At 40.8% G+C, this 23150-nt stretch overlaps 1 protein-coding gene across 1 annotated transcript in view; it reads right to left on the bottom strand.

Moving 5' to 3' along the window:
- The window catches only part of RNF169 (ring finger protein 169), a 96489-nt gene that overhangs the window by 38083 nt on the left and 35256 nt on the right, over window positions 1-23150 (bottom strand). The window contains exon 2 of the mRNA XM_033204694.1: window positions 17330-17403. Within this exon, the coding sequence (XP_033060585.1) occupies window positions 17330-17403 (74 nt within the window). The remainder of the gene's footprint in view (window positions 1-17329; window positions 17404-23150) is intronic.

Genomic DNA, 23150 nt, shown 5'->3' with positions numbered 1-23150 from the left:
AGGTCTTTTGAAGATCTTAGATGAGAAGACCTTATTCAACAGCTTGACTACAGGGGTGGTTTACTTTTAGAGGACAGAGGAGCATAATGGTTCAAAAGAGAACAGGTTTTAGCATCATTGGAATTATCATTTACTGAACTCTGTGTGTCAGGTGCTTAGCCAAGCACTATGTCTACTACATTGGTTTAAGTGTTAGGTAACGTGTTTAAATTCACACTGCCATAGGCATGGGGAATGATATTTATCATTCCATGGGGATGGAATGCAAATCAAGGTCTATCTCAGCAGTTCTCAACCAAGAATTATTCTGCCTCCCTCCCCAACTTGCCAGAACATTTGGCAAGTCTGGAGACAATTTTGATTGTCACAACTGGGGAAGTGGAGTCTGTGTGCTGCTAAACATCCTAAATGCACAGGATAGCCTCCTCCAATATATATCTAAATATTGCTATTTTTAAGAAAACTAAATATGACATGTCTTGTTTTATATATCTTAGTGTTATTTTGTTTGGTGCTTAATGGTGTTAACATACTATGTTCTCTGGCTTTTCTAGTGTTTTAGAATGTATCCTTCTGCCTCCAAATAATTTATTTTTTTCTTAATTTTATTTTTTAATAGAGATAGAGTCTCACTATGTTGCCCAGGCTGGTCTCAAACTCCTGAGCTCAAATGATCCTCCTGCCTCCCAAAGTGCTGTTATTACAGGCATCAACCACTATGCCCGGCTTCCTAATAATTTTTACTGCTGCTCTCAAAGTTTTTGACAATGTACTTGGGTTGCTGGCAAACAACATTTTCATTGCAATGCTGAGCCACTGCTAACAGACCATTAGCTAAAAATTTACAAAAGTGAAAAAAATCATGTATCCATTTAAATATTCAAATGAATCATGTTGGTGTTTTCCAATATGGAGTTCTATACAAGTTTTTGTTTCTTTGTTTTCATTGCTTTTGGTTGTTATTTATAAAGATTTGAGAACTTGGTCTCTAGAAGCGAGTTTTTATACTGAAAAAGACTAAGGGAGGGTCAAAAAATAGCATTTTTTTTTTTTTTTTGAGATGGAGTCTCGCTCTGTCGCCCAGGCTGGAGTGCAGTGGCCGGATCTCGGCTCACTGCAAGCTCTGCCTCCCACATTCACGCCATTCTCCTGCCTCAGCCTCCCAAGTAGCTGGGACTACAGGTGCCCACCACCACGCCTGGCTAATTTTTTGTATTTTTAGTAGAGATGGGGTTTCACTGTGTTAGCCAGGATGATCTCAATCTCCTGACCTGCCTCGGCCTCCCAAAGTGCTGGGATTACAGGCATGAGCCACCGTGCCCGGCCAGAAAGTAGCATTTTAAACGTGAATAAAAAATATCAATTGCTGTTGTTTGTTGAACCCTTCTATGTTCTAGGCATTAAGTTTATCAAACTTACCTCATTTAATCCTTAAGGACTCTGTTTCTATTTATTTATCATTACTATTTTATAGAGACAAAAATTAAGACTCAATGGTTATTTCTCAAATCATAGACATTAAATACTGAAAAGCTTGGATTTTAAAGCAAACCATTGGCTTCAGATATCAGTTTCTCAACCTCAGCACAACTGACATGCCGGGCTCTGTAATTCTTTGTTGTGAGGACCAGGGCAGTCTGAGAAGGCTTATGCATTAATACTTCTGCAGGGTGTAGAAGGACAGAGCAGCATAACCAAAAAAGACAGAGAGCCAATATAAAGTGCTGCAATAGTTAGCCCATTAGTTGGCTACAGGTATATGAAATGTATCTCAAGACTGTCAGTCTGAGGTGAAAAAAAAGGAAGCATATATCTATTGGCTCCCACATCCCACTGACCAAAGTGTGCCCCATGGGGTGTTAAATACTCCACATTGATTGGCTTGTACAACCTGAGTAAGTCCCCATGGTAGGTACTGCAATAGAGACAACAGAGAGGCCATTGAGCTAAAAAGCAGCAGGACCCTAAACAAGAAGATAGAATGAAGCCATCCACTACTGTAAATGAGGTCATTTTTACTCCTTCCATTTTCAGATGCTAATTACTAGAGAAAAGTTATTGACATCTGTACATTAATCTCATACTCAGCCACACTATCAGGATTACTAAGCAATTTTTTTCCTGAAAAGAATCTTTACTTTTCCCTCATTAATTTCTAAAACTAAAATTTTAAAAATCAAAGCATAATATACACACAGAAAATTATACAAATAAAGGAATGATAAATTATCCATTCACCACCACCAAGATCAAGAAACAGTTTATTACCAATACAGCCCTTATGCTTACCCCTCACCCAAAAGTGAGTGAACTATGGTAGAAACCATGATCCTGGTTTCTAACACCAAAAAAAATCATTTTACCTATTTCTAAATTTTATATAAGTGAAGTCTTACAGGCTTACTGAATCTTTCTGCCTTCACTCAACATTCTATTTGTGATATTCATCCATGTAGGTACAAGCAGTTTATTATTTCTTGTTTTGCTGTATAGTATTCTGTTGTTTGACAATAAAACAATTTAACCATCCTATTGTTGATGGATATTTAAGTAGTTTCTATTTTTGGCTATTTATAAATTGACTGCTAAAAATATTATGGAATATGTATGCAGGTATACACAATGTTCTCTGGAGTGTATCTTAGAACAGAAACTGCTGAGTCATGAGGTATGCAGCCACAGTTTTCCAAACTGGTTGTACAAATTACATGCCTCCCTCCCCAGTGTAGAATGACAGTTGCTCCCAGCTTTGCTGACACTCTGTACTATTTGTCAGTTTTAGCCATTCCAATGTGTATATACTGGCACTGCATTATTATTTTAATTTGTATTTCTCTAATGACTAAAGATGTACAACAGCTACAATAGCTTTACATGTTTATTATGCGGAAATACTCTTTTATGAAGTGCCTATTGATATCTTTACCCTTTTTTCTTTTAGATGTTTGTTTTTTTCCTCTAGTAATTTGTAAGACTTCTTTATATTTTTTGGATATGAACCAGTTGTCAGGAAAAATATATGAATACATATATCTTATATATGGACGTGTGTGTGTATATATACATGTATACTTTTTTTCCCTCTCACACAGAAGCTTGACTTTCTCACTATCTTAGTACAGCTGTCACTCGGAATATGTGGGAGATTGGTTCCACGACCCCCACATATACCAAAATCCATACATACTTAAGTCTCAGAGTAGGCCCTGCAAAACCTGCCTAAATAAAAAGTCGGCCCTCTGTATCTGCAGGTTTTGCATCCCATGAATACTAATTTTCAAACTGGTATGAAAAACAAAATGTGCATATAGATAAACTCACGTAGTTCAAATATCTGTTATTCAAGGGTCAACTATACTCTTCTGAAGACAAGAAGTATCAGGTTCTAATGCAGTTCAATTTATCACTCTTTTACCTTATGGTTGGTGCTTTTTCTATCCCATTTATAAATGTTGCTTACCCCACTATCATGAGAATATTCTCCCATGTTATCTTTAACGAACTTATTATTTGACCTTTCAGTCTACATAGAATTCATTTTTTATGTTAAGATATAACCTACATATGACACACATGGAATGTATAGTTCAATGAGTTTTGTCAAATGTATCTATCCATGTAATCATTTCCCTAATCAAGATATGGAACATTTCTGCCCTCCCCAGAAAGTCCTTTTGAACCTACTGGCAATCAACCTCCCAAACCACTTAGCCCCAGGCTACCACTAATCTGATTATTATATTAGTTTTGCCTATTATAAAAATATACAGGATGTATTTCTTTGTGTTAAGTTTCATTCACTCAGCATGATACTTTTGAGACTGATTCATCCATGTTACTGAGTTTACTAATAAGACACTTCTTTCTATGGATAAGATATAACACATTGTATGAATAAACCACAATTTGCTTATCCACAAGTATTGGACATTTGGGTTGCTATTTAGTTCTGGGCTATTATGAATAAATCTATTGTGGACATTCATGTCATTTTGTGGACAGGTGTTTTTATTTTGGTTGGCTAAATAGCTACAAGTGGAATTGCTGCATCACACAGTTAAGTGTATGTTTAAATTTATAGAACAACAGCCAAAAGGTTTCCAATGGTGGTTATATTTTATACTCCTACTACTACTGCATGAAAGTGTATCTTATTTTGTGGAATGTCTGTTCAAATCTTTTGTCCTTTTTTTCAACCTTACTAGTTAGATTAGCAAGAGTTCTTTACATATTCTGGATCCAAGTCCATTGTTAGATACACATTTCTTAACGTTGTCAACAGGTTCTCAGAAACTGAAACTTCAAGCACATGACATATAATAAAACAATTTTACCATAGGCTAACTGGTATAAAAGAGTTAAGTTCCTACAGCATATTTCGATTCACAAAAAAACACCAAACTTTTTTTTTTTTTTTTTTGAGACGCAGTCTGGCTCTGTCGCCCGGGCTGGAGTGCAGTGGCCGGATCTCAGCTCACTGCAAGCTCCGCCTCCCGGATTTATGCCATTCTCCTGCCTCAGCCTCCCGAGTAGCTGGGACTACAGGCGCCCGCCACCTCGCCTGGCTCGTTTTTTGTATTTTTTAATAGAGACGGGGTTTCACCGTGTTAGCCAGGATGGTCTCGATCTCCTGACCTCGTGATCCACCCATCTCGGCCTCCCAAAGTGCTGGGATTACAGGCGTGAGCCACCGCGCCCCGCCCAAACTTCTAAATAAAGACCCAACTACTTCTAATATTAAACACTGAGATGAATGAGAGCTACACATACATTTAAGAAAGATAAAAACAAGCAAGATAATTATTTACCCAATTTTGGTGAATCAGTGAGTGATAGTGGTTGCAGTAGTGATGCGTTAAATCAAAGAATACATGTTTGCAAAGAAAAACTCTAAAGAGCACCTCCTACCACTATGCAGTGCAAAAACAATGACAGATATGATAGGCTCACTGAGCACTTTCGTACTACATAGTTCATTGTTCTCCATTTGTATGATTATCATATACTTCACAAATTGTTATTTTACAAAAATTTGTACTCATTTATTCACTCGTTTCCTAACCTATTTATTCCAGTTCAGGGTTACAGGTGGCCAGAGCCTATCCCAGCAGCTCAGGGCATAAGATAAGAACAAACCCTTGACTGGACACCATTCCATCACAGGGCACACTCACACACATACCCACTCACTCAGACTAGGACAATGTAGATATGCCAATTCACCTAATGTGCACATCTTTGAGATGTGGGAGGAAACCAGAGTATCCAGAAAAAACCCACACAGATATGGGGAGAATGCAAACTCCATGCAGACAGTGGCCCTGGCTGAGAAGTGATTTTTTTTCTCTCATGGATGTCATAATGAAATGATGTTGAACAAAATAACATCATTGTTGAACAATGACCTGCTGTATATAGTATACGATATGGGTCCAGTTTCATTCTCTCACCGTATTCTTAAATTCTCTTCATGCAAGGGCAGAAATGCCTGCACAATATTTACCACCAATCCACGTATCTTGAATAATGCTCATTTCCTCATGAAAAATTATTAATATTTATCTTCATAATTGTTTATTAATATAATTACTGATTCTAGGTGATGGATATATGGAAGTTCATTTTTATTATTCTTCCCAGTTTTATGTCTGTTGAATATTACAAAAATCAAAAATTCTGGGCCAGGCGCGGTGGCTCAAGCCTGTAATCCCAGCACTTTGGGAGGCCGAGACAAGCGGATCACGAGGTCAGGAGATCGAGACCATCCTGGCTAACACAGTGAAACCCTGTCTCTACTAAAAAAATACAAAAAACGAGCCGGGCGAGGTGGCGGGCACCTGTAGTCCCAGCTACTCGGGAGGCTGAGGCAGGATAATGGCGTAAACCTGGGAGGCGGAGATTGCAGTGAGCTGAGATCCGGCCACTGCACTCCAGCCTGGGAGACAGAGCGAGACTCCGTCTCAAAAAAAAAAAAAAAATCAAAAATTCTGAGATCATTTATAACATCTGTTATGTTTGTTAACAAACCTCAAGTATTGGGTGATGATTAAAATAACTGATGGGTTTATAGGAACCTATGAAGTGAAAATTCTGATTATAATCTTTTACATACTAAGTAACTACTCCAGAGTATATATTTCCTGTTAGTACTTAAGATGTTAACTAGCCATCCTTGGAACATAGGCTAAAACATATATACATGCCACACTATTTCAAATAAGGCATTTTAAAATATATTTCATAACACCCAGAACATATCTCATATCTCTATCACAGACTTCTAATATAAATTACTTGTGTTTGATCAGGCATGGTGGCTCACACCTGTATCCCAACACTTTGGGAGACCGAGGCAGGCAGATCATTAGGTCAGGAGATTGAGATCATCCTGACTAACACGGTGAAACCCCATCTCTACTAAAAATACAAAAAAAAAAATTAGCCTGGCATGGTGGCAGGTACCTGTAGTCCCAGCTACTCCAGAGGCTGAGGCAGGAAAATAGTGTGAACCCAGGAGGCAGAGCTTGCAATGAGCCAAGATCGCCCCACTGCACTCCAGCCTGGGTGACAGAGCAAGACTCCGTCCCCGCCACCCCCCCAAAAAAATTACTTGTGTTCAATTACTTGTTTTCAAATCCCTTTTCCCCCAGATACTGTGAGCTTCTTTTAATCAGCAACCTATGCATCCTTGATTTCCACTCCCCTACTTGAGTTCCAGATACAGGGTCTGTGTTCAATAAGCTCAGTTCCACAAATATTTACAGTGCATCAGATTGTATGTGTTAGGCAAATTTTTAGTGCTAAGACTATAGTCTTGACCAAAAATGACAAAGTTGCTTACAAGCAGAATGCTGTTGAAGATTGGACTAATTGATTTTTTTTTTTTTTGAGACAGAATCTCGCTCTGTTGCCCGGACTGGAGCACAATGGCACGATCTCAGCTCACTGCAACCTCCGCCTCTCAGGTTCAAGTCAGTCTTGTGCCTCAGCCTCCTGAGTAGCTGGGATTACAGCTGTGCACCACCGCGCCTGGCTAATTTTTGTATTTTTAGAGACGAGGTTTTGCCATGTTGGCCAGTCTGGTCTCGAACTCCTGACCTCAGGTGATACACTTGCCTCAGTCTCCCAAAGTGCTGAAATTACAAGCGTGAGCCACCATGCCCAGCCTAGACTAACTGATTTTTATAAACGGTCCTTCCAACAAAGATATTTTTTGACACAAACCATACCTATTGTGGTGACTGTTCCATGCTTTGTGAGGAACCGCTGTATTCTCAATTCCACCATAAAAGGTAACCAACCAGACAGTGCCATGGGTATAAGGCTTATAGGGGGAGTGCTGCTCAATGGTACTTTAAAGACTAGAGCTTATATATCCATAATTTTCTGATTTTTTTTATTATACTTTAAGTTCTAGGGTACATGTGCATAACGTGCAGGTTTGTTACATATGTATACTTATGCCATGTTGGTGTGCTTCACCCATCAACTCGTCAGCACCCATCAATTCATCATTTATATCATGTATACCTCCCCAATGCAATCCCTCCGTCCTCCCCCCTCCCCATGATAGGCCAAGGTGTGTGATGTTCCCCTTCCCGAGTCCAAGTGATCTCATTGTTCAGTTCCCACCTATGAGTGAGAACATGCGGTGTTTGGTTTTCTGTTCTTGTGATAGTTTGCTAAGAATGATGGTTTCCAGCTGCATCCATGTCCCTACAAAGGACGCAAACTCATCCTTTTTGATGGCTGCATAGTATTCCATGGTGTATATGTGCCACATTTTCTTAATCCAGTCTGTCACAGATGGACATTTGGGTTGATTCCAAGTCTTTGCTATTGTGAATAGTGCCGCAATAAACATACGTGTGCATGTGTCTTTGTAGTAGAACAATTTATAATCCTTTGGGTATATACCCAGTAGTGGGATGGCTGGGTCATATGGTACATTTAGTTCTAGATCCTTGAGGAATTGCCATACTGTTTTCCATAATGGTTGAACTAGTTTACAATCCCACCAACAGTGTAAAAGTGTTCCTATTTCTCCACATCCTCTCCAACACCTGTTGTTTCCTGACTTCTTAATGATTGCCATTCTAACTGGTGTGAGATGGTATCTCATTGTGGTTTTGATTTCCATTTCTCTGATGGCGAGTGATGATGAGCATTTTTTCATGTGTCTGTTGGCTGTATGAATGTCTTCTTTTGAGAAATGTCTGTTCATATCCTTTGCCCACTCTTTGATGGGGTTGTTTGTTTTTTTCTTGTATATTTGTTTGAGTTCTTTGTAGATTCTGGATATTAGCCCTTTGTCAGATGAGTAGGTTGCAAAAATTTTCTCCCATTCTGTAGGTTGCCTGTTCACTCTGATGGTAGTTTCTTTTGCTGTGCAGAAGCTCTTTAGTTTAATTAGATCCCATTTGTCAATTTTGGCTTTTGCTGCCGTTGCTTTTGGTGTTTTAGACATGAAGTCCTTGCCCATGCCTATGTCCTGAATGGTACTACCTAGATTTTCTTCTAGGGTTTTTATGGTATTAGGTCTAACATTTAAGTCTCTAATCCATCTTGAATTAATCTTCGTATAAGGGGTAAGGAAAGGATCCAGTTTCAGCTTTCTACTTATGGCTAGCCAATTTTCCTAGCACCATTTATTGAATAGGGAATCCTTTCCCCATTTCTTGTTTCTCTCAGGTTTGTCAAAGATCAGATGGCTGTAGATGTGTGGTATTATTTCTGAGGACTCTGTTCTGTTCCATTGGTCTATATCTCTGTTTTGGTACCAGTAGCATGCTGTTTTGGTTACTGTAGCCTTGTAGTATAGTTTGAAGTCAGGTAGCATGACACCTCCAGCTTTGTCCTTTTGACTTAGGATTGTCTTGGCAATGCGGGCTCTTTTTTGGTTCCATATGAACTTTAAAGCAGTTTTTTCCAATTCTGTGAAGAAAGTCATTGGTAGCTTGATGGGGATGGCATTGAATCTATAAATAACCTTGGGCAGTATGGCCATTTTCACGATATTGATTCTTCCTATCCATGAGCATGGTATGTTCTTCCATTTGTTTGTGTCCTCTTTGATTTCACTGAGCAGTGGTTTGTAGTTCTCCTTGAAGAGGTCCTTTACATCCCCTGTAAGTTGGATTCCTAGGTATTTTATTCTCTTTGAAGCAATTGTGAATGCAAGTTCATTCATGATTTGGCTCTCTGTTTGTCTGTTACTGGTGTATAAGAATGCTTGTGATTTTTGCACATTAATTGTGTATCCTGAGACTTTGCTGAAGTTGCTTATCAGCTTAAGGAGATTTTGGGCTGAGACAATGGGGTTTTCTAAATATACAATCATGTCATCTGCAAACAGGGACAATTTGACTTCTTCTTTTCCTAACTGGATACCCTTGATTTCTTTCTCTTGCCTGATTGCCCTAGCCAGAACTTCCAAGACTATGTTGAATAGGAGTGGTGAGAGAGGGCATCCCTGTCTTGTGCCAGTTTTCAAAGGGAATTTTTCCAGTTTTTGCCCATTCAGTATGACATTGGCTGTGGGTTTGTCATAAATAACTCTTATTATTTTGAGGTACGTTCCGTCAATACCGAATTTATTGAGTGTTTTTAGCATGAAGGGCTGTTGAATTTTGTCAAAAGCCTTTTCTGCATCTATTGAGATAATCATGCGGTTCTTGTCTTTGGTTCTGTTTATATGCTGGATTACGTTTATTGATTTGCGAATGTTGAACCAGCCTTGCATCCCAGGGATGAAGCCCACTTGATCATGGTGGATAAGCTTTTTGATGTGCTGCTGAATCCGGTTTGCCAGTATTTTATTGAGGATTTTTGCATCGATGTTCATCAGGGATATTGGTCTAAAATTCTCTTTTTTGTTGTCTCTCTGCCAGGCTTTGGTATCAGGATGATGTTAGCCTCATAAAATGAGTTAGGGAGGATTCCCTCTTTTTCTATTGATTGGAATAGTTTCAGAAGGAATGGTACCAGCTCCTCCTTGTACCTCTGGTAGAATTCAGCTGTGAATCCATCTGGTCCTGGACTTTTTTTGGTTGGTAGGCTATTAATTGTTGCCTCAATTTCAGAGCCTGCTATTGGTCTATTCAGGGATTCAACTTCTTCCTGGTTTAGTCTTGGGAGAGTGTAAGTGTCCAGGAAATTATCCATTTCTTCTAGATTTTCTAGTTGATTTGCGTAGAGGTGTTTATAGTATTCTCTGAATGTTGTTTGTATTTCTGTGGGGTCGGTGGTGATATCCCCTTTATCATTTTTTATTGCGTCTATTTGATTCCTCTCTCTTTTCTTCTTTATTAGTCTTGCTAGCGGTCTGTCAATTTTGTTGATCTTTTCAAAAAACCAACTCCTGGATTCATTGATTTTTTGGAGGGTTTTTTGTGTCTCTATCTCCTTCAGTTCTGCTCTGATCTTAGTTATTTCTTGCCTTCTGCTAGCTTTTGAATATGTTTACTCTTGCCTCTCTAGTTCTTTTAATTGTGATGTTAGAGTGTCAATTTTAGATATTTCCAGCTTTCTCTTGCGGGCATTTAGTACTATAAATTTCCCTCTACACACTGCATTAAATGTGTCCCAGAGATTCTGGTATGTTGTATCTCTGTTCTCCTTGGTTTCAAAGAACATCTTTATTTCTGCCTTCATTTCGTTATGTACCCAGTAGTCATTCAGGAGCAGGTTGTTCAGTTTCCATGTAGTTGAGCGGTTTTGATTGAGTTTCTTAGTCCTGAGTTCTAGTTTGATTGCACTGTGGTCTGAGAGACAGTTTGTTATAATTTCTGTTCTTTGACATTTGCTGAGGAGTGCTTTACTTCTTTTCACTTAGTATACGCTATTACTTTAAGTGACAGTAAAAACCTTTATAAAGGCTGTAAAAAGCTAACAAGAATTTTTATTCCCCTAATTCTAGTTCTTTTAAAAGGTATTACTTTATTTAAAAATCCTAGATTCTATTACCTGTGGGAGATTTGGGAACAAACCAGGCTGGGGTAAGGGACTACTGTAGAACAGGACTGAACCAAGACCGAGGGGCCTACTGAGGACAGGGAGCTGTGTTCTTAACATCCTTTCTAGCCAGAGGCTTTTGAGTTAGTATGCTTACTGAGGTCACTATGAGTTTCTAAATTTTATTCTGTGAATAGCCATATATTTCTAAATATATTTAGATTTTTTTTCTTTCTGCATGTGTTGTAGTTAATTGTCATTTTTTAACATAAGAAAAATAACACAAAAATAATCAGAGCAAAATGTGAAAGTCCCGTTTTACCTTTCTTCCCACTGTCCTTCCCAGAAGTACCTAGAATCAAGTTTAGTGTTTATCTTAGACCCCTTATATGCTTACCTGTACATGCAGACACATACATATACTTTAGTCTTCTGTATAAATGAGATCATGATATATATTCATTGGTTAATGAAATATTGTGCCACTAGTATGTGCTGAGGCACTGGGGATATTACAAACTGCCCTAGCTACTAGGGAGGCTGGGAAGCATATGTTTTAGCTGGGAACATTAACTTCCTAAGTAAAATCAGGGTTCTCTTAGTAAGGAAGGAGAAAATGGATATTGGGTTGGCAACTAGCTGCCTCTGTTTCCTGGGACAACAATGGAAATAAGACTGGTTAGGACACTTTGAGAGTAAGCAGTATATTGGGTTTAACTGGGGTTGTGATTTTGTCAGAAGTATGATGGAGAGATGCGGTAGATGGACAGGGAAGTGTTACAAGGAAGTTGTTACAGTTTTGGATGATGGATCTAGGTTAAGGGGAAAATTGAGTACATAAAGGATGTGATAGACAGTGAAAGAGTTGTAGGGTCAATGGATTGGAAACTTTGATGGTGAAAATTGTAAAAGTAGGATCGCTAGCATATATAAATAAAGCTGGAAAGCTAGGAAGTGGTGGTCCCAATATAAAAGGCTTAAATGTGAGCCTTGGGAGATAGTTTAGTTATGGATATCACAGTTTAGGGTATGACTATGGAGTAGATAGCTGAAATAAGATGGAGAAAAAGATGTATTTAAAGAGGAGGTGAAGGAACTGAGAGAGTATACCAATATTGAGACCTTCAGGAATGATCACTGGAATAGTTGGAGAGAAGTTAAAATTTAAGTGCCAGTTTTTCTGTGAATGAAGGAGAGTGACAGAGAGGGGTCATGAGTGTTACAGTCTAAGGCTAAATACTTCAAAGAAGCTAGGTTGTTCGTTCGTTTGTTTGTTTGAAGAGAGAGATTCTCTGTTACTTAGCCTGGAGCACAGTGGTGGGATCATAGCTGATTGCTGACTTGGATCCTGGGCTCTAAGTGATCCACTTGCATCAGCCTCCTGAGTAGCTGGAAGTATAGGAGCACGCCACCATGCCTGGCTACTTGAAAAGTTTTTATATCTGTAGAGATGAGGGTCTTGCTGTGTTGTCCAGGCTGGTCTTGAACTGCTGGGCTCAAGCAGTCCTCCTGCCTCTGCCTCCCAAAGTGTCAGGATAACAGGTGTGAGCCACCACACTTGGCCAGAGGGAAGAATTTTTGAGAAATAATACAATATATTTGGTGACTTGCTTTTTTCCACTGAACAGCATTTTTTTGGGGGGGGGGGAGGGTGGTGTGTGTGTTTTTAATATAGGTACTTTTCTTTCTTTCTTTTTTTTTTGAGACAGGGTCTCACTCTGTCACCCAGGCCGGAGTGCAGTGGTGTGATCTCAGCTCACCGCAACTTTTGTTTCCTGGGCTTAAGCGATCCTCCCATCTTAGCCTCCCAAGTAGCTGAGATTACAGGCACATGCCACCATGCCCAGTGTGTTGCCCAGGCTGGACTTGAACTTCTGGGCTCAAGCGATCCTCCCTCCTGGGCCTCCTAAAGTGTTGGGATTACAGGCCCAGCCTGTTTCCCCAGTTTTAAAGGAATGCTGTGCTGAGTACCCACGAACATATGTGGGCAAATACAATCCCTTCAATTAAATTCCTAGAAGTGAAAGTGGGAAATGGTAAGAGGCTGGGCACAGTGGCTCCTGTCTGTAATCCCAACACTTTGGGAGACTGAGGCAGGAGGCTCCCTTGAGCCCAGGAGTTTGAGACCAGCCTGAGCAATATAGTGGGACCCCATCTCTACAAAAAAAAAAGTTAGTTGGACATGGTGGCACGTGCCTGTAGTCCTAGCTACTCGGGAGGCTGAGAGGCAGGAGGATTGCTTGAGCCCAGGAGGTCGAGGCTGAGGTTAGCTGTGACAAGCAGATTATTTTAAAAGCTTTTCTTATTAGATTACAAATCTTTCAAGATAGATCTGTCTTAGTCTCTTTAACTCCACCATATCACACATCGAATTAGTAATAATGAGTTGTGTAGAATTAATTTCCACTTATCTTCCTTTGCTCAGCAGAAACTTTTGAAGATCTACTGAGATCTGTTTTAGAAATCATTATGTCACTTCAATAAAATTCTTCATTCCCATTTACTGTTAATCCCTGTTCCCACACCCTATCCCAATGGACCACTAACCTATCTGTCGCTACTATTTGTCTATTCTGGCCATTTTCTATAAATGGAATAACAATATATCATCTCTTATATCTGCCTTCTTTCACTTACCATCTTTTTGAGGTTCACCCATGTGGTAGCATGTATCAGTGGTTCACTCCTTTTTATTGCTGAATAGTATGCCATTGTATGGATATGCCATACTAGTGCCTTTTAATGTTATGGCTTAGACTTCCATTTTCCAGGTTGTACAATGGATGTAGGATAACTTGGGTACTCGGGGTGGGTAAGAGGGACCAGTAACTAACTTTTATTTAAGCCAAATGATATAGATGAGTGTTTCTCAAATCCAATCCAGTTTATACAGGATGAGATTATCCTAGCTTCACTCAAAAACATTATGGCATCAGCCCCTTTTAAAACCACCGTCCCATACCTCTCCTCTAACAGGAACATAAATCACAGTTCCTCAAGGTTTCCTTCTCTCTCCCAAGGTTTATAAAAACCCCTACTCTTGCCAGGCGTGGTGGCTCACACCTGTAATCCCAGCACTTTGGGAGGCGGAGGCAGGCGAATCACAAAGTCAGGAGTTCGAGACCAGCCTGGCCAAGATAAGGAAACCCCATCTCCACTCACAAATACAAAATTTAGCTGGGCATGGTGGCACATGCCTGTAGTCCCAGCTACTTGGGAGGCTGAGGCAGGAGAATCGCTTGAACCTAGGAGGCGGAGGTTGTGGTGAGCCAAGATCGCGCCACTGTACTCCAGCCTGGGCAACAGAGCAAGACTCCGTCTCAAAAAAAAAAAAAAAAAAAAAAACCCTACTCGTACTATGTCTTTTGCTTTACCTCCTTTTTCTACCTCCTACTCCTTGTTTTCTTTAAGATTACCTTCAAACTGACAGCTTCAAAATTTCCACATTTTCAAAATGTTTAAAAAGATATATTAGAAGTAAATATTGTATGTGCACATTCTGAAATTTTATTTAAGAACCTGTTCTTTTTATGTGGTCCCTGAAAATAATTTCTTTTTCAACAGAAAAAAAACTTTATAAGTAGTTTTAAAAGAGACAAAAACCTCACAATGCCAATACAAATGAAGCATGAAGATCCAAGTCAACATTTGACACCCTCATTTACAAGCAAAGATCAAAGAACATACAGTAACTAGCCACAGTTTCCTATTATCTTTTCTCTTTAATATGACCTTTTTAAACACTGATTTTTCATTCAGTGAAAACCACCACAATAGTGATGGCAGCAGCAGCCTGCCTGGAGTGGGCACTGTGAAGATGCCAGCTGCAGTGGGAAAGGCACAGCTGGGACTGTACGCTCCACGGAGCCGGAAGGAGTCAGTGGGAGCCAGGAACAAGTAAGAGCCATGCCCACTTCCGAGTTGAAGGGGCAGGATCTCTGCCATGCCAGGTGTAGCTGCAGCCACCCAGCCATGGCTGCAGGCATCCCTGTACTCTTGGGGGATCCCAACCCCATCCCTTACCCCTACAGGCTCGGAAGTGCCTGCTCCCACTGCCTGGCCTCTCCCCACTCCCAGCACCCATGCCGATTTCAAAGGAAAGCTGTGACTGAGCCCAGGCACTGTCACTACCTGGCTGGGTGGGAGCAGACTTGGGGTGGTGCCGACATGCCAGTGCCCTGCCACCTTGGCCCCCTCTGGACTTTGGGCACCCCAGAGGACAGGAGGAAGGCTGTGGGAGTGCTGAGAGCAGGTTGGCACAGGCCTGCAAGTGACCTGTGGCACAGACTGGGCACTGTGGGTACTGTACAGGGCAGGTTGATGGTGGCAGGAGGTAGACAGGCTCTTGGGCAGAAAGGGGCGGATCCACCTTCAAGTTGGGGATGACCTGAAGCCGGCGGTTGGGCTGCCAGTTCTGCAGACTGGAGTGAGAACTTACAGTGCTTTTTCCAGGCCTGCCGATGGACCAATCAGTATGCACTTCCTCCCCCCTGAAGCCCATAAAAGCCCTGGATTCAGCCAGACTCCAGCAGACATGGGGATGACCTGCCTGTGTAGGGGAGCTACCCACTATGGATCTCCTCTCAGCTGAGTGCTGAGTAGATGTCCGAATGACCTGCCTGTGGAAAGGAGCTACCCACCTCAGTCTCTTGAGAGCTGTACTGTTACTCAATAAAGCTTCTCTTCACCGTACTCACCCTCCAGTTGTCCACGTACCTCATTCTTTCTGGACGCGGGACAAGAGCTTGGGACCGGGACAGAAAGAGCTGTCACACAAATGGCTGAAACACGTCGCTCACTCACCATGTTGCGGGCAACGAGAAAAGAGAGAAGAGCTGCAGCCCTTCAGGGAGCCCAGACCGAGGTGCTCCCGAGCCAGGGCTATGACACCCTCTTTGGGGGTCTGTGGTTTCTGGCACCCCCAAGCTTCCAGGCACCACCACGTTCCTCAGTGCCAGCAGTGGAAGCCGCTTGCAGTAGGCCTGGTCCAGCCACAGCCTCACAGGAGCCAGTGCCCATGCCAGCACCTGGAGCTCCCTGCCCAGTCGCAGCCAGTATGCCTGGCTGTGCACAGCAGCTGGAACCCATGCTCGCTTGCGCACGCACCCCTCCCCTCTGCACCTAGTTCGCCTTTGGCAGGCATGGGATCCAGGCTGGTAGTGCAAGCTGAGCACAGCCTGGCAGAACGTGCGGGCAGAACGAGCCCAGTAGGCCCAAGTAAAACGTAGGCAAAGGCACCACCAGCCACAGAGGTTTCCAGCTGGCAAAGCAACACCCCAAGCATCTTGTGACAACAGCATTATTATCTCACCTCTATCTTATGATGATGCTTGATCCAGATTAAGTGGATCACTTACATTTACAAAGTATTAGATGCTCACATGTAGAATGATTAATCAACTATAAAGCTGAGTGAGGAATGATGGTGCAGGGAGAGGGCTGGGAAAGAATGACACACATCTAGCAACATACTTCTTATTACCAACCTTTTTCACTTCTTAATTCTCTAGGTGATTCCCAGACAATTAGTTTGAAAACATCATAAATAAGATGATATGGACACAGATAAAAGCTTTCCCAATGGCAAATGTTTTCTTTTTTTTTTTTTTTTTTTTTTTTTTTTTTTTTTTTTTTGAGGCGGAGTCTCGCTCTGTCGCCCGTACTGGAGTGCAGTGGCCGGATCTCAGCTCACTGCAAGCTCCGCCTCCTGGGTTTCCGCCATTCTCCTGCCTCAGCCTCCCGAGTAGCTGGGACTACAGGCGCCCGCCACCTCGCCCGGCTAGTTTTTGTATTTTTAGTAGAGACGGGGTTTCACCGTATTAGCCAGGATGGTCTCGATCTCCTGACCTCGTGATCCGCCCGTCTCGGCCTCCCAAAGTGCTGGGATTACAGGCTTGAGCCACCGCGCCCGGCCTGGCAAATGTTTTCTAATTAGGAAATTATTTCACTATCCCCTTACTGATCTACATGACAGTTCTTTTGGAGTATTTAATAGAGTGAGCAATAACGGGTAACACCAGCTACACGTAATTAGAAGAACCTTGCGAGATAAAAATAATACAAACAATTATTAGCAAGGGCACCTATTAAAAGTACCAACAATACCTCTCTGGTGGCCAGTAGCAGCTGGCATGTGACAGACTCTGTGAACTACATCTTCATCTTTGAAAAGACAACTAAAAAGGTAATCTTGGGTTAAGGTTTACTCTACTTCCATTATAGCTCCAAATCTAACTAGGCTGGTATAAGGCAGTGTGCAGAAAGATCTGCATTATAAATTTTTTAAAACCTGGTAAATCAAGACTCCCACTAAGCATTCTTCAATGTCATTATTTCAATCTACTTTAAGAAAATTAATGACATGATAATACTATACCTTTCTCAAGCTTTCATATTCCTCACGAAGTTCCCCAGGCTTGCTTATTTTGATTGGTGCTCTGAATATAAAGTCTGAAAGAAAGGGAAAAGAAAATACTTTTTAACAGGACTTTCTAGGAAGGAACCAATATCTTGTCCTACTGCTGCCTCATACTATAAATCACATTAGAAACTGTGGTCATCTCAATTTGAATATGCATTCTTTCACTTAACAAATATTTATCAAAGGTGACAAATCAGGCACCGTTCTAAGCACTGAGGAGCAGCACTGCACAATAAAGTCCTTGCTCTCGTGCAGCTCATAATCTTGTGGAAGGAAACAGACAGCAAACAAACAAGTGTGTGTATGTGTGTGTGTGTGTGTGTGTGTGTATGTGTGTGTGTGTGTGTGTGTGTGTGTGTGTGTGTATGTTACGGCTGCTGTACTAAGTCCTATGGGGGAAAAGAAGTATAGGATATATATGGTTGTCTAGAAGGGTCTAACTAATAAAGTAACATGTTAAAAGACCTCAAGGAAAAACTACATTTAAAGCTCTTGAGTTGAATGTTACCGAGTGGCATTTAAAATAAGCTGGAGTTTTGAGATAATCATGTGGTTCTTGTCTTTGGTTCTGTTTATATGCTGGATTACGTTTATTGATTTGCGAATGTTGAACCAGCCTTGCATCCCAGGGAGGAAGCCCACTTGATCATGGTGGATAAGCTTTTTGATGTGCTGCTGAATCCGGTTTGCCAGTATTTTATTGAGGATTTTTGCATCGATGTTCATCAGGGATATTGGTCTAAAATTCTCTTTTTTTGTTGTGTCTCTGCCAGGCTTTGGTATCAGGATGATGTTGGCCTCATAAAATGAGTTAGGGAGGATTCCCTCTTTTTCTATTGATTGGAATAGTTTCAGAAGGAATGGTACCAGCTCCTCCTTGTACCTCTGGTAGAATTCGGCTGTGAATCCGTCTGGTCCTGGACTTTTTTTGGTTGGTAGGCTATTAATTATTGCCTCAATTTCAGAGCCTGCTATTGGTCTATTCAGGGATTCAACTTCTTCCTGGTTTAGTCTTGGGAGAGTGTAAGTGTCCAGGAAATTATCCATTTCTTCTAGATTTTCTAGTTGATTTGCGTAGAGGTGTTTATAGTATTCTCTGATGGTAGTTTGTATTTCTGTGGGGTCGGTGGTGATAATCCCCTTTATCATTTTTTATTGCGTCAATTTGATTCTTCTCTCTTTTCTTCTTTATTAGTCTTGCTAGCGGTCTGTCAATTTTGTTGATCTTTTCAAAAAACCAACTCCTGGATTCACTGATTTTTTTGGAGGGTTTTTTGTGTCTCTATCTCCTTCAGTTCTGCTCTGATCTTAGTTATTTCTTGCCTTCTGCTAGCTTTTGAATGTGTTTGCTCTTGCCTCTCTAGTTCTTTTAATTGTGATGTTAGAGTGTCAATTTTAGATCTTTCCAGCTTTCTCTTGTGGGCATTTAGTGCTATAAATTTCCCTCTACACACTGCTTTAAATGTGTCCCAGAGATTCTGGTATGTTGTATCTTTGTTCTCATTGGTTTCAAAGAACATCTTTATTTCTGCCTTCATTTCATTATGTACCCAGTAGTCATTCAGGAGCAGGTTATTCAGTTTCCATGTAGTTGAGCTGTTTTGATTGGGTTTCTTAGTCCTGAGTTCTAGTTTAATTGCACTGTGGTCTGAGAGACAGTTTGTTATAATTTTTGTTCTTTTACATTTGCTGAGGAGTGCTTTACTTCCAATTATGTGGTCAATTTTGGAATAAGTGCGATGTGGTGCTGAGAAGAATGTATATTCTGTTGATTTGGGGTGGAGAGTTCTATAGATGTCTATTAGGTCCGCTTGGTGCAGAGATGAGTTCAATTCCTGGATATCCTTGTTAACTTTCTGTCTCGTTGATCTGTCTAATGTTGACAGTGGAGTATTGAAGTCTCCCATTATTATTGTATGGGAGTCTAAGTCTCTTTGTAAGTCTCTAAGGACTTGCTTTATGATCTGGGTGCTCCTGTATTGGGTGCATATATATTTAGGATAGTTAGCTCTTCCTGTTGAATTGATCCCTTTACCATTATGTAATGGCCTTCTTTGTCCCTTTTGATCTTTGATGGTTTAAAGTCCATTGACGGAACGTACCCCAAAATAATAAGAGCTATTTATGACAAACCCACAGCCAATATCATACTGAATGGGCAAAAACTGGAAAAATTCCCTTTGAAAACTGGCACAAGACAGGGATGCCCTCTCTCACCACTCCTATTCAACATAGTCTTGGAAGTTCTGGCTAGGGCAATCAGGCAAGAGAAAGAAATAAGGGTATTCAGTTAGGAAAAGAAGAAATCAAATTCTCCCTGTTTGCAGATGACATGATTGTATATTTAGAAAACCCCATTGTCTCAGCCCAAAATCTCCTTAAGCTGATAAGCAACTTCAGCAAAGTCTCAGGATACACAATTAATGTGCAAAAATCACAAGCATTCTTATACACCAGTAACAGACAAACAGAGAGCCAAGTCATGAATGAACTTGCATTCACAATTGCTTCAAAGAGAATAAAATACCTAGGAATCCAACTTACAGGGGATGTAAAGGACCTCTTCAAGGAGAACTACAAACCAATGCTCAGTGAAATCAAAGAGGACACTAACAAATGGAAGAACATACCATGCTCATGGATAGGAAGAATCAATATCATGAAAATGGCCATACTGCCCAAGGTTATTTATAGATTCAATGCCATCCCCATCAAGCTACCAATGACTTTCTTCACAGAATTGGAAAAAACTGCTTTAAAGTTCATATGGAACCAAAAAAGAGCCTGCATTGCCAAGACAATCCTAAGTCAAAAGAACAAAGCTGGAGGCATCACGCTACCTGACTTCAAACTATACTACAAGGCTACAGTAACCAAAACAGCATGGTACTGGTACCAAAACAGAGATATAGACCAATGGAACAGAACAGAGTCCTCAGAAATAATACCACACATCTACAGCCATCTGATCTTTGACAAACCTGACAAAAACAAGAAATGGGGAAAGGATTCCCTATTTAATAAATGGTGCTGGGAAAATTGGCTAGCCATAAGTAGAAAGCTGAAACTGGATCCTTTCCTTACTCCTTATACGAAAATTAATTCAAGATGGATTAGAGACTTAAATGTTAGACCTAATACCATAAAAACCCTAGAAGAAAATCTAGGTAGTACCATTCAGGACATAGGCATGGGCAAGGACTTCATGTCTAAAACACCAAAAGCAACGGCAGCAAAAGCCAGAATTGACAAATGGGATCTCATTAAACTAAAGAGCTTCTGCACAGCAAAAGAAACTACCATCAGAGTGAACAGGCAACCTACAGAATGGGAGAAAATTTTTGCAATCTACTCATCTGACAAAGGGCTAATATCCAGAATCTACAAAGAACTCAAAGAAATTTACAAGAAAAAAACAAACAACCCCATCAAAAAGTGGGCAAAGGATATGAACAGACATTTCTCAAAAGAAGACATTCATACAGCCAACAGACACATGAAAAAATGCTCATCACTCGCCATCAGAGAAATGCAAATCAAAACCACAATGAGATACCATCTCACACCAGTTAGAATGGCAATCATTAAAAAGTCAGGAAACAACAGGTGTTGGAGAGGATGTGGAGAAATAGGAACAATTTTACACTGTTGGTGGGATTGTAAACTAGTTCAACCATTATGGAAAACAATATGGCGATTCCTCAAGAATCTAGAACTAGATGTACCATATGACCCAGCCATCCCACTACTGGGTATATACCCAAAGGATCATAAATCATGCTGCTATAAAGACACACGCACACGTATGTTTATTGCGGCACTATTCACAATAGCAAAGACTTGGAATCAACCCAAATGTCCATCTGTGACAGACTGGATTAAGAAAATGTGGCACATATACACCATGGAATACTATGCAGCCATCAAAAAGGATGAGTTTGCGTCCTTTGTAGGGACATGGATGCAGCTGGAAACCATCATTCTTAGCAAACTATCACAAGAACAGAAAACCAAACACCGCATGTTCTCACTCATAGGTGGGAACTGAACAATGAGATCACTTGGACTCGGGAAGGGGAACATCACACACCTTGGCCTATCATGGGGAGGGGGGAGGGGGGAGGGATTGCATTGGGAGTTATACCTGATATAAATGACGAGTTGATGGGTGCAGCACACCAACATGGCACAAGTATACATATGTAACTAACCTGCACGTTATGCACATGTACCCTAGAACTTAAAGTATAATAATAAAAAATAAATAAAAATGAAAACAAAACTCATTAGGCAAAAAATAATAATAAGCTGGAGTTTTATTCACAATACTGTATTTTTCCATTTCTTTCTCAACACTGCCTAAGTATTTTCCTGTAAAAACCTGCATCTAATCTTGTGTATATTTTCAGTATATAACTTGGTTTTTTTTTTTTTTTTTTGAGACGGAGTCTCGCTCTGTCGCCTGGGCTGGAGTGCAGTGGCCGGATCTCAGCTCACTGCAAGCTCCGCCTCCAGGGTTTACGCCATTCTCCTGCCTCAGCCTCCCGAGTAGCTGGGACTACAGGCGCCCGCCACCTCGCCCGGCTAGTTTTTTTTTCTATTTTTTAGTAGAGACGGGGTTTCACAGTGTTACCCAGGATGGTCTCGATCTCCTGACCTCGTGATCCGCCCGTCTCGGCCTCCCAAAGTGCTGGGATTACAGGCTTGAGCCACCGTGCCCGGCCTCTAACTTGATTTGTTTTTATCCTCAAAGCCTTCAGTGATTTTGACTGGCCTATAGAATAAAGTTAAAACTTTTCAACATCATTCAAGATTCTTCAGAGATGGACCACAACTTTATCTTTCTAAAGCACTGTGCAGCTCAACCCTTGACTGTCTTGTCACAACATATACATGCCATACGGTATTTTAAAACCGTTTATGCTGTTTTCTCAACTGAAATTCTTCTGTCTTTTCCCCTTCTTTCTATGTATTTTTAAATCCAAGATGTCAGACCCATAAGAGGCACAATACATGTGGGTTATATAAATAAATGATAAAAATCAAAGCTAAGAACAGAATAAATGGTAAGTCTTAAATACTATCAAAAAGGTGGAGGAAAGTATACACTTCTGTCTCCTTAAATGTACATGACACTTCTTTATACCTTCAATGTATATTTGGTGGTCTAAATATATATTAATTTTAAAGGCTTAAAAAATAACTCTGCATCCCACTGAGGTTGATAAATATTCATTATAGAAAAGTAGGCCGGGCGCGGTGGCTCAAGCCTGTAATCCCAGCACTTTGGGAGGCCGAGACGGGTGGATCGCGAGGTCAGGAGATCGAGACCATCCTGGCTAACACGGCGAAACCCCGTCTCTACTAAAAAATAGAAAAAACTAGCCGGGCGAGTTGGCAGGCGCCTGTAGTCCCAGCTACTCGGGAGGCTGAGGCAGGAGAATGGCGTAAACCCGGGAGGCGGAGCTTGCAGTGAGCTGAGATCCGGCCACTGCACTCCAGCCAGGGCGACTGCGAGACTCCGTCTCAAAAAAAAAAAAAAAAAAAAAAAAAAAAAAGAAAAGTAGTCTCCCAAGAAAGTTGCCTTTTGTCCTTTTTCAGTTGTCTCAACTATCTTATTTTTTTCCCTGCATTTCCCTCACACAGGAATCAACTATTTTAGAAAGACTCTTAATTAGTATACTGAGTAATGCAGAAGATATTTAGATAGAAACATTGGACGTAAAGCAAATACAGAAAACAGTAACATAAACCTTTTCCAAGCACTACAGAATTA

The sequence above is a fragment of the Trachypithecus francoisi genome, unplaced genomic scaffold (genome assembly GCF_009764315.1).
Source record: "Trachypithecus francoisi isolate TF-2019V2 unplaced genomic scaffold, Tfra_2.0 Lachesis_group8, whole genome shotgun sequence".
In the NCBI taxonomy this organism is placed as follows: domain Eukaryota; kingdom Metazoa; phylum Chordata; class Mammalia; order Primates; family Cercopithecidae; genus Trachypithecus; species Trachypithecus francoisi.
The sequence above is the reverse complement of the archived record's forward strand: the minus strand, read 5'-3'. Positions and strand labels throughout refer to the sequence as shown.